General features: G+C 41.5%; 1 protein-coding gene across 1 annotated transcript in view; it reads right to left on the reverse strand.

The window, feature by feature from the left end:
- Positions 1–388: 388 nt before the first annotated feature.
- The window catches only part of LOC125449048 (MARVEL domain-containing protein 3-like), a 35,166-nt gene continuing 21,757 nt past the window's right edge, over positions 389–13,797 (reverse strand). Inside the window, exon 4 of the mRNA XM_048524641.2 lies at positions 389–2,171. Within this exon, the coding sequence (XP_048380598.1) occupies positions 1,480–2,171 (692 nt within the window). The 3' untranslated portion in view covers positions 389–1,479. The remainder of the gene's footprint in view (positions 2,172–13,797) is intronic.

The following is a 13,797-nucleotide window of genomic DNA, read 5'->3' on the forward strand; positions in this document are numbered from 1 at the left end:
AAATGGGAATATGGCATTGAGACAGATGATCAGCCATGATCATATTGAATGGTGGAGCAGGATTGAAGGGCTGAATGGTCTATTCCTGCCCCTAGTTTCTATGTTCTGCATTGGAATCTTCTGAAATTTTTAAACCACATATCACGGACCTAATCAGAATATACTGTCAATGACAGTATAAAACTGTGTGGTTAGAATTGCTTTATGGGTTGAATAGTGTGGAAGACCACATGGCCAAAGTGGCAACTCAGGCGATAAACCTTTTGTTTTGAAAGGGACTGTATGGAATGGTTTACATTGAACTTCTCTATGAATAGGGAACCAACACTTCCATCAAATTCACGTTTTCATACACTTAGTTGCCAAAAATACACACGAAAACGGTTACTTCAGAAAGTCAGTTTATTTAAACAGTATCATTTTCAAGACAGCCTTAAGAAATGCACATTTTAAACTACAAGGTAATATATAAAATGAAATATTTTACTGTATACAACATTAGGCCCCATTTTATTTTTACCCAAGGCTCTTCACAAGGCACTTTCCAGATATCTCAATTCGTGAACTGGACTTATCAGACAACAGAAGTGTTCCTCCTTCTGTAGGCAAGCACACCCCATGCTTATGGAAAATTTACTAAAGCATTGGATTAATGAACTTTTTGGATAATTTTAAAAACTTGCTTAACACAGTAAGACAGCACATCAAACAAAAAGAGTGAAACTTGATTTGTTTAACACCAGCTCAAAATCACAATGCGCTGAACTCTGATATGTTTCCTTTGCCATCAGTGAAAAACTGACAGCAGGCATCCACAATTTAATCTTGTGACTTGAAAAACCACATTCAGATTTGATTTTATAAATTTGTGTGATATCTACAGCATGTAACGTTTGCAATATGCCAGAAAATGTACCGTCTTTCAATTCACTTCATTAGGCATTAAACATGTGCTTGCAGTCATTTGCAAATGATCTAAATATCAGAATTTATTTTTAAAATATATGTACATATTCATAGTATAAACCTTCAGAGTTGTACAATTTAATCTTTTAAAAAAACATTTTTTCAACATTTTACAGAACAAAATATTTTGCTGCTGTTACATCTCGTATGTAGGTCCGTTTCATATTTTCCAATATCTCAGCCAAGGCCATTATTCACATGAGAGTTTTGACTTTGTTAGCAGTCATCTGAACCCAGGGATCATCAGAAACAATCCTGATTGTGTTGCTGCTTAACATTGCTAGACACACCTTTCTTGCAGATGTTACTGGATAGTCATCAGAATTGGAAACTGAACTAATTTTCCTCTTTTCCATCCCTGGGATGGAGACTATTTCACTACACTGGCTGGTATCAGCTAACACAGTGCAGAGCAGTGACTGAATATGGAGCCTTCCTGATCTACATGGCTCAACTACTCACTAGCTAAAGTTTGAAACATTGGAGAAACAAAATTGAGTTTGTTTAGCTATCTTAAACAAGAGTCGTGAGCTGTTGGTCAGCCTTATCCATCTGATGGTTTGTATGTTTAGAATGTTCAAATTCCTTAAAGTCATGTCGGACTGCATTGTTCACATACATATCTCTGGTAATTTTCTTCAGTGATTTCAATGTCAGAAAACTCATTACTGCACTTGCGCAATAAAGGCAAGAAGAAATTAAGCCAAATAGAGCAACAGCGGCATCTCCACCCTGTATATCGCAATTCATAAAGGTGTAACCGTGACGGGCATATAAGCGGTTCCTTAATCTACACACTTCTGTGCTATTTACCAAAATCATTAGATGTAGGTAAAGTCCAACCCCCACTATATAGCCAATGCAGGCAAGAATATTAAACACAAATTCAGCCATGAGAAATTTTGAGGACAGGCGGTGAAGGGGTTTAGCACCACCCACCAAAAAGAGAAGGGTGAGCGCACCCACAACAATACTAACAGCTACCCCTCCATATACTCCAGGGGTTCTCTGTTGGCTGTACTGCAGGTCAAGATCCCGGACTTGCTCCAACTCAGTGCCTTGAAAAGGGCTGTATGCTGAATCGATGCTAAAAGCACCGGCCCCAAGTCCTCCCATGGACGTGTAGCCAGATATTGCTGCTTGTGCAGCTGCCACACAGATCAGGACCAAGATATTGGTTACAACCTCACTAAACTGCAAGATGCCTGCAAAGACAGAGGAAAAAAAACACATTTTAAAACCAAGCAATCACACAAGGATTTTGCATTTACTTGCGGCTACATATTTTCCTGACACTCCACTGGCTACGGAGTGAATTGGGAGTGGAGAAGAAACTATATGGTGAACCAAGGCTGATTTAACTTTGAAATTATAACATAATTTGGAGTTGGGATGGGGGCTGGCATTAAGGCTTGTGCTTCTGTGAGGTCAGCGTCTGAATCCAAAACCCACTGATGAGGAGAAGAGTAACCTTGCTTGCAAATATCTCGGTTCAATCAGATTACAGTCTCACTGGGAGAAAAACAGGGATGACCAATGATTCATACTGTGTTTATGGATTCAGAGTCGGCAGCAATGTAATGGCAAGTTTCTTTGCAAAGGCAGGAGTTTTACACGTAATTGTAAGGTCCTGGGAAGTGTTGCCTCACAAAGAGAGGCCTTGGAGTGCAGGTTCATAGTTCTTTGAAAGCAGAGCTGCAGGTAGACAGTTTGTGAAGATGGATGTTTGGTATACTCTCCTTTATTTGTCAGTGCATTGAGTATAGGAGTTGAGATGTCATGTTGTGGCTGTGCAGGACATTGGTTAGGCCACTTTTGGAATACTGCATTCAATTCTGGCCTCCTTGCTATAGGTACGGTGTTGTTAAACTTGAAAGAGTTTAAAAAAAGATTTATAAAGGATGTTGGCAGGGTTGAAAGATTTGAGCTATAGGCAGCTGCTGAACAGACTGGGGCTATTTTCCCTGGGGCGTCAGAGGCTCAGAGATGACCTTATTGAAATTTATAAAATCATGATGGGCATGGATAGGGTGAATAGTTAAGGTCTTTTCTCCAGGGTAGCAGAGTCCAAAACTACAGGGCATGTATTTTAGGTGAGATGGGAAAGATTTAAAAGGGGCCTAAGGAGCAACTTTTTCACACAGAGAGTGGTGCGTATATGAAATGAGCTGTAGAGGAAGTGGTTGAGGTTGGTACAATCACAACATTTAAAAGGCATCTGGTTGGTTAGAAGGTTGGGAATAGGAAGGATTTAAAGGAATGTGGGCCGCACGGTGGCTCAGTGGTTCGCACGGCTGCCTCACAGCGCCAGCAACTTGGGTTCAATTCCACCCTCGGGTGGCTGCCTGTGTGGAGTTTGCACATTCTCCCTGTGTCTGCGTGGGTTTCCCCTGGGTGCTCCAGTTTCCTCCCACAGTCCAGAGATGTGCAGGTTGGTAAATTGTCCATGCTAAGTTGCCCATAGTGTTCAGAGATGTGTAAATTAGGTCAGTTACAGGAGAATGGGTCTGGGTGGGATGCTCTGAGGTTCGGTGTGGACTTGTTTTCACACTGTAGGGATTCTGTGAAATGGGACTAGATTAATTTAGGATAACTGGTGGGCACGGACGAGTTGGACCTAAGGGTCTGTTTCCTTGCTGTACATCTCAATTACTCTCGAAGAGGCTAGTTTCGGAAACCTGGTTGGCATGGATGGGTTAGGCCAAAGGGCCTGTTTCCACGCTGTATGACTAAAATAACTGATGTTCCACATTTAAATAGTGACAAAGAACAAAGAGATTCTTCACATGTCAGGAGGGTCATAACATCTTGTATAAATACTCTCCAGTCAACCATACATTTTACAGACAGTGGGTATCAGTCATCAATTCTCCAGTGCGGAAATGATGAGCTCAAAAAGTATGAGCACCAGACAAAGAAAAGTGAAGCAGGAAATTTTACTGCAAGTCAAAGTGGAGGGGGTCGGGAAAGAGAGAATAATTAATCATTTCTACTTCTACACTATTCTGACAGGTCATGTTTAGTGAAGCAATAATCTTTTGGGATGGTGAATAAGTGTCAAATGGGAGCCCGGGGACATTTTTCACGTAATGGTGGTACTTCCAAAACAAAGTCATCAATACTGAACATAGTTCAATAATATGCCTTAAGAAATGCAAACAGTTTTGACAAAGGCAAATAAAATTAAAATAGGTCCACTTTTGAAGCCACTGTCCTTTAAATGATTGTATAGCTATGAGGCTTAGAGAGTTTGTTAATATTTGCCATCAAATTCTCCAAACTGGTTGACTAATTAATTGTGCATTAGAGGTTAGTTGATAATATGATTAGCATTTATTTCCATGGTTTGATAGATCCTTCAAGTCAGTGGTTAAATTGATTCACACATTTAGTTTGATAAAGTTATTTGTTAATGATAGCTATTGTGTCAAAGTTTGTCAATTTTTCTGTTAATTGTGTAAAAAGGCTGGTTTAGTTACCATTATTAATCTGAAAACCTGGTGACCTATTTTCACGATATTAAATTGTTGCCACTACCACTACCACTACTGCCAGGGCAGTGTGAAAGCAAAACACGATATACTAAAAGTGAAAAGACACAGGGAGAACACTAACACTCACTAGCATGTTGATGCTAGAGATCATCCTGAAATGCTGACTTCTGACTTTCCTTGATTGTGATCTGCCCTGCTGAGTATTTCCAGCTTCTCTTGCCCACTGACCCAGATCTGATGATTTGTAATGCAGGCTGCACACTGTTTTCCATCATCCAGTACAGTCTGTTAATTACTTCCCAGTATTATTACTTCTGGGTGGGCAGACTGGAGGGCCTTCTCATGGGCCTGGCTACGTTGGATATAAAGATGGCCAGGCAGAGGGCTATGGAGAGGACCATCACTGCTGACTGTCTGCCCCTCTTCTATGATTATGTTGGTGACCAAGTGTTCTTGGAGAAGGAAAACACAGTGTCCATCAATGCCTTGAGGGAGGGAGGGAGGGAGGGAGGAAGGAGGCGCAGAGAGAGAGAGAGAGAGAGACAGAGAGACAGAGAGAGAGAGAGACGGAACTGCGGGGCTAGGGGATTTGGGGGGAGCACGGTGCTTTAATTTCCCTGTCCAACATCACTTTGGTTTTGACGCGTCCTTCTCTCTCTAACACCCCACCCTTGATAGTTTGATTTGCCCCTAATGGGCTCTGCTTGTTAATATTCAACTGGATACACGGGTGTTTAAACTGGTGGTGGTCACTAGTTTAAATGTTGGTGGTGGAAAGGCGCTCAGTTCTGTGTGATAACACTCCTAGGTCAAAACAAATCAAATGTTTGGGTGGTTTTGTGGCAAAGTGGGTCGTGTCCCAGCCTCAGAGCCAGAAGCTCAAGGTTCAAATCTCACCTCGGGAGTCGACGGCTAAGGAAGGTGTGTCATAACATGGTCAAAGAGATTGAGTATCAGGTTGTAAATCTCTTCAGCACACAGCCACAGCAGGTGGCGCACAAGAGAGAGATTCCTGGCCAGTCACATGATTGAAAAAATATTGGAGCCTTTCCTATTCCTTTCCATTTCTCAAAAGGGCAACATTCTTGTGCGTATTATTTCCATAAAGTAGACTTCCAGGGTGAACTGGAACACACACACGCTCTTTTAGTCAAATGCTACATTTAAATTTATGGGCAACAAACCAATTTATTTCTTTTCTGTTTTGGGTTGTTGATTAAAAAAATCTCTATTCCATTTTTAGAAGCGTAGTATTCAATCTCTTTGAATAGAGTTTTATTGTTTTGGCAAGAATAAATTTGGAGGCTCCAATACTTAGAGTGCAGACAATTACATTCATTCCCTTGCCCGCCTATTACAAGATCTCTAAATTTTTAAAACGAGGTTAACAATGTATGTTAAAAAATATATAAAGTAAGTGTAACAACACTTGTAAAAAGGAAATCATACAATTTATTTTTTTGAATGAATTACAACATGAAATTTAGATACAAAACATCAGTTAGAAATATTCAATTGCCATTTTTGTTCTGGTTTGATCAATGAGCCTTAAAACATACAAGCCCCATTGTCATTGAAACATTCTACCGGAAGTAAAACGTATTTTGTTTCATACATTTTCCTAACATATTTTACGCAAATAGATTAGCTATGTCAGCTGAAAACAGCAGCTACATTTCTTCATTTCATACAATAACTATTTTGTAAAATTTCAATTCATAGCACTGTGCACTGTCCTGTTTGCAACTCTTTCGAGTTTTAGTAAAAATAATTCACCAAAATGTTTGAAGTTAGGAGGAAAAAGCTAAAGAATTAAAAGTTGAGCATTTTCATACATAGAAACATGAGTCAAAGAGAAAAACTTGACATGTAACCTTCACTATCACCATATAAAACCTGTAAAACTTCAAAATGTAACAAATATTTAAGAATATACTCAGGTATAATGTACATACACAAAAATCTTTCACATCTAGACTGTAATCTAATACAACTAATATAATTCACAATATTACAGAACACTAGTTTGACTTCAGAAAACTTTTGGAGCCACATTTGCAGTAAACACACCACTTACATCTATGATGAATTTATAATAAATGAATCATAAAGACACTCACATTCTTACCTATTCAAATAGTGAAGATGTTGTAGCGGTGATTTCTTTGCGCCTAGATGCTACAGGAGTGACGCCTAATTATAAATTCAGCAATGTGGCACTTGCCTCTGAAATAACTCCACCGAGGCCAGTTTCCTGTCACCAAATCACCCAGTATTCATGCGTGCATGACACTGACCCAGTTAGTTCAGAGCTGCCCCCTGGAGTGAGCAGAATCTTTGTCAGCGAGGACTCCCTGATTGGGGCTGTTAACCTGGTCCAATCAGGGAATTCATACTCTATGTGATCCACCTGGCTGTCAATGTTTTAATCGCTACAGCCTCCAGATTATGTGGCTGGGGACATTTTTCTCCCCGCAACTGGATGTGGAGTGTGAGAAGGTGCAGTCTCTCTTTCAGCAACATAAGTGCTAGGGGTCTGCTCCTGGCCTAGCCAGGGCCGCCATTAATAGACTTATGCAGCACGTTATCGGTTCTGTTGGATGAAGTGGTGGTCACAGAGGTGCCAGTCACTCTTTGCTGGCTATGTCTTGGAGTACCCAGAGCAGATGGTGCCTACAGATACAATGGATGGACAGTCTTTCACAGACTTAACCCATCAATAGTGAATAACATAAACCTTTCCCTGTTTTTGGTTTTAATGATTAACTTGGGAGTTTTTGGTTTGTTCTCCTTTTAAAAAAAAATGAAGCAGTTTCATTTCGTTGGATTCAATCCATCTTACACTAACTCAGTAAAACAGGACAAACAAGGACTAAATGATTGAAAACAGAATGTTACTGAGAAGAAAAATGTTCTGACACTCCTCATCCATACAACCAAATAACTTACCCTCAAATAACCAATACAATTTAAAACCTGTGCAAATCTGACTTCCAGATAAGAAATTAAGGCTTTTTTTGAAATTATTACTAAAACTCAGTTTAGATGCTGAATTGCTATATTGTTGATGATGTAATGATTTAATTATATTGTTTTACAAAGAATACATAGAATCCCTACCGTGTAGGGGCAACCCATTCCACCTATCAAGTCCATACCGCCCTTCTGAAAAAGATCCCCACCCAGCCCCACTCCCTTTCCCTATCCCCACATTTCCCATGTCTAATCTCACCTACCCTGCACTTCCCTGGACACTACAGAGCAATTTAGCATGGCCAATCCACCTAACCCGCACATTATTGGTCTGTGGAAGGAAACCGGAGCACGCGGAGGAAACCCAACACAGACAGCTGACCAAGGGTGGAATCAAACCTGGGTCTCTGGTGCTGGGAGACAGCAGTGTTAACCACTGAGCCACCATGCTGCCCAAACAGTACAGTAGGAAGCCAAATGACTCCAGACTGGAGTTTACTTGAAGCTCCTCTTTATCCTCCTTCATCTAAACTCAATCAACGTTTTCTATCACTTCCACCCTCATTGTTTCTTTAACTACACCTTTGCTATTCAACACAACCAACCAATCTTTTTTGGCAGTGAGCTCCATATTTTTACCATTCTCGGGGTAAAATCTTTTTCTGATGAAGGGTCTAGGCCTGGAACATCAGCTTTTGTGCTCCCAAGATGCTGCTTGGCCTGCTGTGTTCATCCAGCTCCACACTTTGTTATCTCGGATTCTCCAGCATCTGCAGTTCCTATTATCTCTAACCTTAATTCCCTACTGGATTTATTACTGATTGACTTATTTTTACTTCCCCTAGCTTTCCTCTAACCTAGAAGTGGCCAATATCTCCCCTACATCTGTCACTCAAAACTTTTCATAAACTTAGAAGATCACTTAATTGGACACACCACAGTCTTGTATTTTCTATAGAATGAGCCCCAGTATGTTCACTCCCTTGTGGTCAGTTTGATCTCCATCTCCTAGCACTATGGTAAGTTCTTTTTACACCAGGGGACTGTCACTTAAAAAAAAGTCATTTGTAAACCAATAAATAAAACAAGGTTCTAGACCTTTAACAACCATTAATAAAACTACTGGAAAACTGACCGATACATATGCATGAATTTTTTTCTGTGAGCTTAACACATTTTCTAAAGAATCATAATATTAACTTAAAATATATGTAACAGAGTGATGTCACTCAGACAAATACAAGTGTGCAGCTCTGAGTGAACTATGAAACTGAAAACTTCTGTAACTAGATGAATAAAGAAAATCTGTAAACTTATTAGAAATGACAAATTAAATAGTACTGCAAAAACAAAAAGAGATGTTCTAATTCCCACTCCTATGTACTGAGAAAGTATAGAGCTTCCACCTGGTAATTAAACATTGTTCTTTTAATTGATTAACCATTGATGTAGCAACAGATTCAATGTTAATTTGAAGTCTGAGATTGATAGATATTTGTAAAGCAGAAGGTATTACATGGTATGGGCCAAAAGGCAGGTAAATACGTCACATTGAATGGCAGAATAGTCTTGAGGGGCTGAATGACCTACTCCGGTTGCTAAACAAACAAATTTTCTAATATGTCAATAGTTAATAATGCAGCATTAGAGGGGTTTTTTTGTTGATTAGTTATATTTGAAATTGCATTTTAAATCCTTTCTTGATTTTTCTTGAACAGAAATAATTGCACAAGTGCAATCTGATAATGTCATTCAGCAAGAATTTCAGTTTATTCTGCCATGGGATGTGGGCATGACTGGTAAAGTCAGCATTTGTTGCGCATTCCTACCCATCCTTAAGTAGATGACACTACTGCAGAGACTGAGTCTCACCAATTTGGAGAATGGCATTAAGCCTCACGAATTACAGAGGTAGATAATGCAATATGATTCAATAGTATAAACCTTAAGTAAATATTAAACACTTAAAATACAAACCAGCACCAAATATGTGTTAGACCTAGTAAACTATATCCAATATTACTGTTAACTTTGAGGAGGGTCTGAGGAAGGGTCACCGGGCCTGAAATGTTAATTCTGTATTTTTCCTTCACAGATGCTGTCAGACCTACTGAGCTTTTCCAGCAACTTTGTTTTTGTTACTTTTAACTCACCCATTCTGCTCCCTCCACCTCCCACAGCCAATAGTCTAACAGAACTGTATGGTGCAAGTATGCCTCCACTGAGATGTATAGTCTGGTGCAGCATATTATCTCTCATAACAACAGAAACTGTGTGTGAGTATGGTGGTATTGAAGAGTCCAACAGACAATTATGTACAAACATTACACTCACAGGCACATAAGTGCCTGGGTTAACATTAAGCATTCAAAGTACAACAACATCATTGACTAGCATATCTCCAGTGGCATGTCATGCTTCAACTGATCTGCAGTAAGTTGGAATATGAGTACTTTATAGCCTCAGGACACATGTTATGAGACGCATGTCTCTTTAAAATGTACGCTGACATTCTGTCTTGTTAAGTTTTACTGGCTGAAAGACATAACACAGCACTACATCATTTACAAGGATAGCAAGAACTGCAGATGCTGAAGTCAGAGATAACAAAGCTTGGAGCTGGAGGAACACAGCAGGCCAGGCAGCACCAGGTGAGCAGGAAAGATGATGCTTTAGATCGGGACCCTTCTTCAGATTTTTTTTTGTTTGACAGGGAGGTTGGGGTTGGAGTGGGGGGCGTAGAGGGCTGTATGTTCCGTGGGGGAAGAGGTTGGAGTGAGTGAGAGGGGTGAAGAGGTTGAAGCGATCGATGTCATGATGGCAGTTGGAAAAGAAGAGGTCAAGGGAGGGTAGGAGGCCTTGGGGTGGTGTCCGGGAGGAAGGGGTATGTTGGAGGCAGGAAAAGGGGTCTGTAGAGGGTGGGTTAGACTCACAGTTAAAGAAATAGGCATAGAGGCGGTGGAGAAACATTTCAACATCCAGATATGAAAGGAATTCATTGACATGAGGGTGGAGGGAATGAAGGTGAGTTCTTTATTGAGGACTGACTGGTCATCCTCAGTGACGGGGAGGTCTGGGTGGGAGAGTGTGGGGGATGGTGAAGACCTGGCAGGGTTTGGGGCTAGGGTGGATGTAGAGCTGGTGGCTGGGATGGAACTGGCTGTGGGAGCGGAATTAGTGACATCATAGAACATGGAACATAGACCAATACAGCGCAGAACAGGCCCTTCAGCCCTCGATGTTGCGCCGGCCTGAAAACTAATCTAAACCCCTCCCCCTACACTATCCCATCATCATCTATATGCTTATCCAAGGACTGTTTAAATTCCCCTAATGTGGCTGAGTTAACTACATTGGCAGGCAGGGTGCTCCATGCCTTTACCACTCCCTGAGTAAAGAACCTGCCTCTGACATCTGTCTTAAATCTATCACCCCTCAATTTGTAGCTACGCCCCCTTGTACAAGCTGAAGTCATCATCCTCCGAAAAAGACTCTCACTGTCCACCCTATCTAATCCTCTGATCATTTTGTATGTCTCTATTAAATCCACTCTTAGCCTCCTTCTCTCCAATGAGAACAGACCCAAGGCCCTCAGCCTTTCTTCATAGGGCCTACACTCCAGACCAGGCAACTTCCTGGTAAATCTCCTCTGCAACTTTTCCAATGCTTCCACATCCTTCCTGTAATGGGGGCGACCAGAACTGCACGCAATATTCCAAATGAGGCCACACTAGCGTTGTGTACAGTTGCAGCATGACATCACGGCTCCGGAACTCAATCCCTCTACCAATAAAACCTAACACACTGTAAGCCTTCTTAACAGCACTATCAACCTGGGTGGCAACTTTCAGGGATCTATGTATGTGGACACCGAGATCCCTCTGCACATCCACACTACCAAGAATTGACCCGGTATTCTGCCTTCCTATTATTCCTCCCAAAGTGAATCACCTCACATTTATCCGTATTAAACTCCATTTGCCACCTTTCAGCCTAATTCTGCAGTTTATCCAGTCTCCCTGCAAACTGCAACATTCTTCCACACTGTCCACCACTCCACGAACTTTAGTGTTATCTGCAAACTTACTGACCCATCCACCTATGCCTGGGTCCAAGTCATTTATAAAAAATGATAAACAGCAGTGGTCCCAAAACAGATCCTTGAGGCACACCAATAGTGACCTGACTCCAGGCTGAATATTTTCCATCAACCACCACTTGTTGCCTTCTTACAGAAAGCCAGGTTCTAATCCAAACTGCTAAATCTCCCTCAATCCCGTGCCTCTGTATTTTCTCCAATAGCCTACCATGTGGAACCTTATCAAAGGCTTTACTGAAGTCCACGTACACCACGTCAACTGCCATTCCCTCATCCACATGCTTGGTCACCTTCTCAAAAAACTCAATGAGGTTTGTGAGACACGGCCTGCCCTTGACGAATCCATGCTGACTATCTCCAATCAAATTGTTGCTTGCTACATGATTAGAAATCCTATCTCTTATAATCCTTTCCAAAAAACTTTTCCTACAACAGATGTAAGGCTCACAGGTCTATAATTACCTCGGTCATCCCTACTGCCCTTCTTGAACAAGGGCACAACATTTGCAATCCTCCAGTCCTCTGGTACCAAACCTGTAGACAATGCGGACTCAAAGATCAAGGCCAAAGGCTCCTCCACCTCCTCCCTAGCCTCCCAGATAATCCTCGTAAAAATCCCATTAGGCCCAGGGGATTTATCTACCTTCACACCTTCTAGAATTGATAACACCTCCTCTCCTTACTAACCTTAATCCTTTTGATTCTAGTAGCCTGTAACTCAGTCATCTCCTCTACAATATTCTCCTGTTTCTCAGTGAAAACAGATGAGAAATAATCATTTAGCACCTCTCCAATCTCCACAGGGTCCAAACACAACTTCCCACTTCTGTCTTTGACTGGCCCTATTCCTACCCCCAGTCATCCTCTTATTCCTCACATACCTGTAGAAAGCTTTAGGGTTCTCCTTTATTCTACCTGCCAATGTCTGCTCATGTCCCCTCCTTGCTCTTCTTAACTCTCTCTTTAAATCCTGACATCAACAATGTCAACGGTGGGTGGGGCAACGTCAGCATCCTCAGTGGAAGTGATGTTGTTCTTGATTTTGGCAGCTGGAGTGGCACAGTAGTGCTCTGGGTGTTGGCGACAGAAGCAGTGGTGTCCGCAGTGTGGTGCCAGCAGAGCCATGGTTTGTGGCAACAGAAGTGATGTGACAAGATCGGTGGCCTCAATGGGTGAGGCAATGGTGACCACATGGTCAATGGCACCAGGCACATTGTGGGGGAGCTCTTGGGTAGGGTCGAGGACTGGGTGGGGGGGGGGGGGTGTGTGGTGTGGAACAGACCTGTGTTTGGTGGTAAGCACAAGCAAGTTTAGTGTCAGACTGGGTGGAGAAAATGTGTTGGTTGAGGGTGTGGATCCTGCATAGGATGAAAAACAGAAGAGGTCATTTGTAGGTCTGGGAGAGGGAGGCTCTGAGCTGGGATAAGGTTGATTGTAGTGTCAGATGCCAATACATTGCTGAGAGCATGTACTTGAGGAGCCATAGAGAAAACCGTTGTTGGAGAATCTGTATGTTATGTACGTATTGGGAATGGCCTGAATGTAGATTGCAGTCTACTGGGGATGATCCGGTTTCGAATACTTTTCTAAGCATTCTCTGAAGAAGGCTCCCAACATCAACTTTCTTGCCCCTCTGATGCTGTGTTCCCCCAGCTCCACACTAGATCATTTTCAAAGTGTCCAAGAGCTCTGGTATTTCTCAGCGAGCCAAAAGAGAAACCAGGCACTTGTTTAACTTTTCTTCAGAACCTCCCCAAAAGTTGTAAGCCCACTTCTACTGAACTGAAGAATGAAATTTGTATCCTACCCCACCACATGAAACATAGCTGTTTCCCTGCAGTCTTTTCTAGACATGTGCATTTCTTTCATTCTTTGTCTTTGCTGTTTTAGATCTTTCACAAAGTCATATTTGGAAATTAAGGCTGACATTTAGTTTATTGACTGACACACCCACATTGCTAGACTGATAGTACGGTTTGGATGTCCTCCCTGTACATTTTGTGCATCCTGCCCAGATCAAACTAAATTACAAAGGTAAATCACAATGTCTTACAATTGTACGAAACATCAGCAATGTCAAACCTTAAAGTGGGTCAAATACTTCAATCAAGAATGATGACGTTCCAAAATACTACCCTTTGCTTAAAAGAATGACAAAACATCACACAAACAACATTAAGTTAACAAAAGTACTTTTCCAAGTATTCTTTTTCTCACCTTCATGGCATACTCCCAAATGAAACTAATGAATGTAAGCAACTCAGC

The sequence above is a fragment of the Stegostoma tigrinum genome, chromosome 2 (assembly GCF_030684315.1).
Source record: "Stegostoma tigrinum isolate sSteTig4 chromosome 2, sSteTig4.hap1, whole genome shotgun sequence".
Classification (NCBI taxonomy): Eukaryota; Metazoa; Chordata; class Chondrichthyes; order Orectolobiformes; family Stegostomatidae; genus Stegostoma; species Stegostoma tigrinum.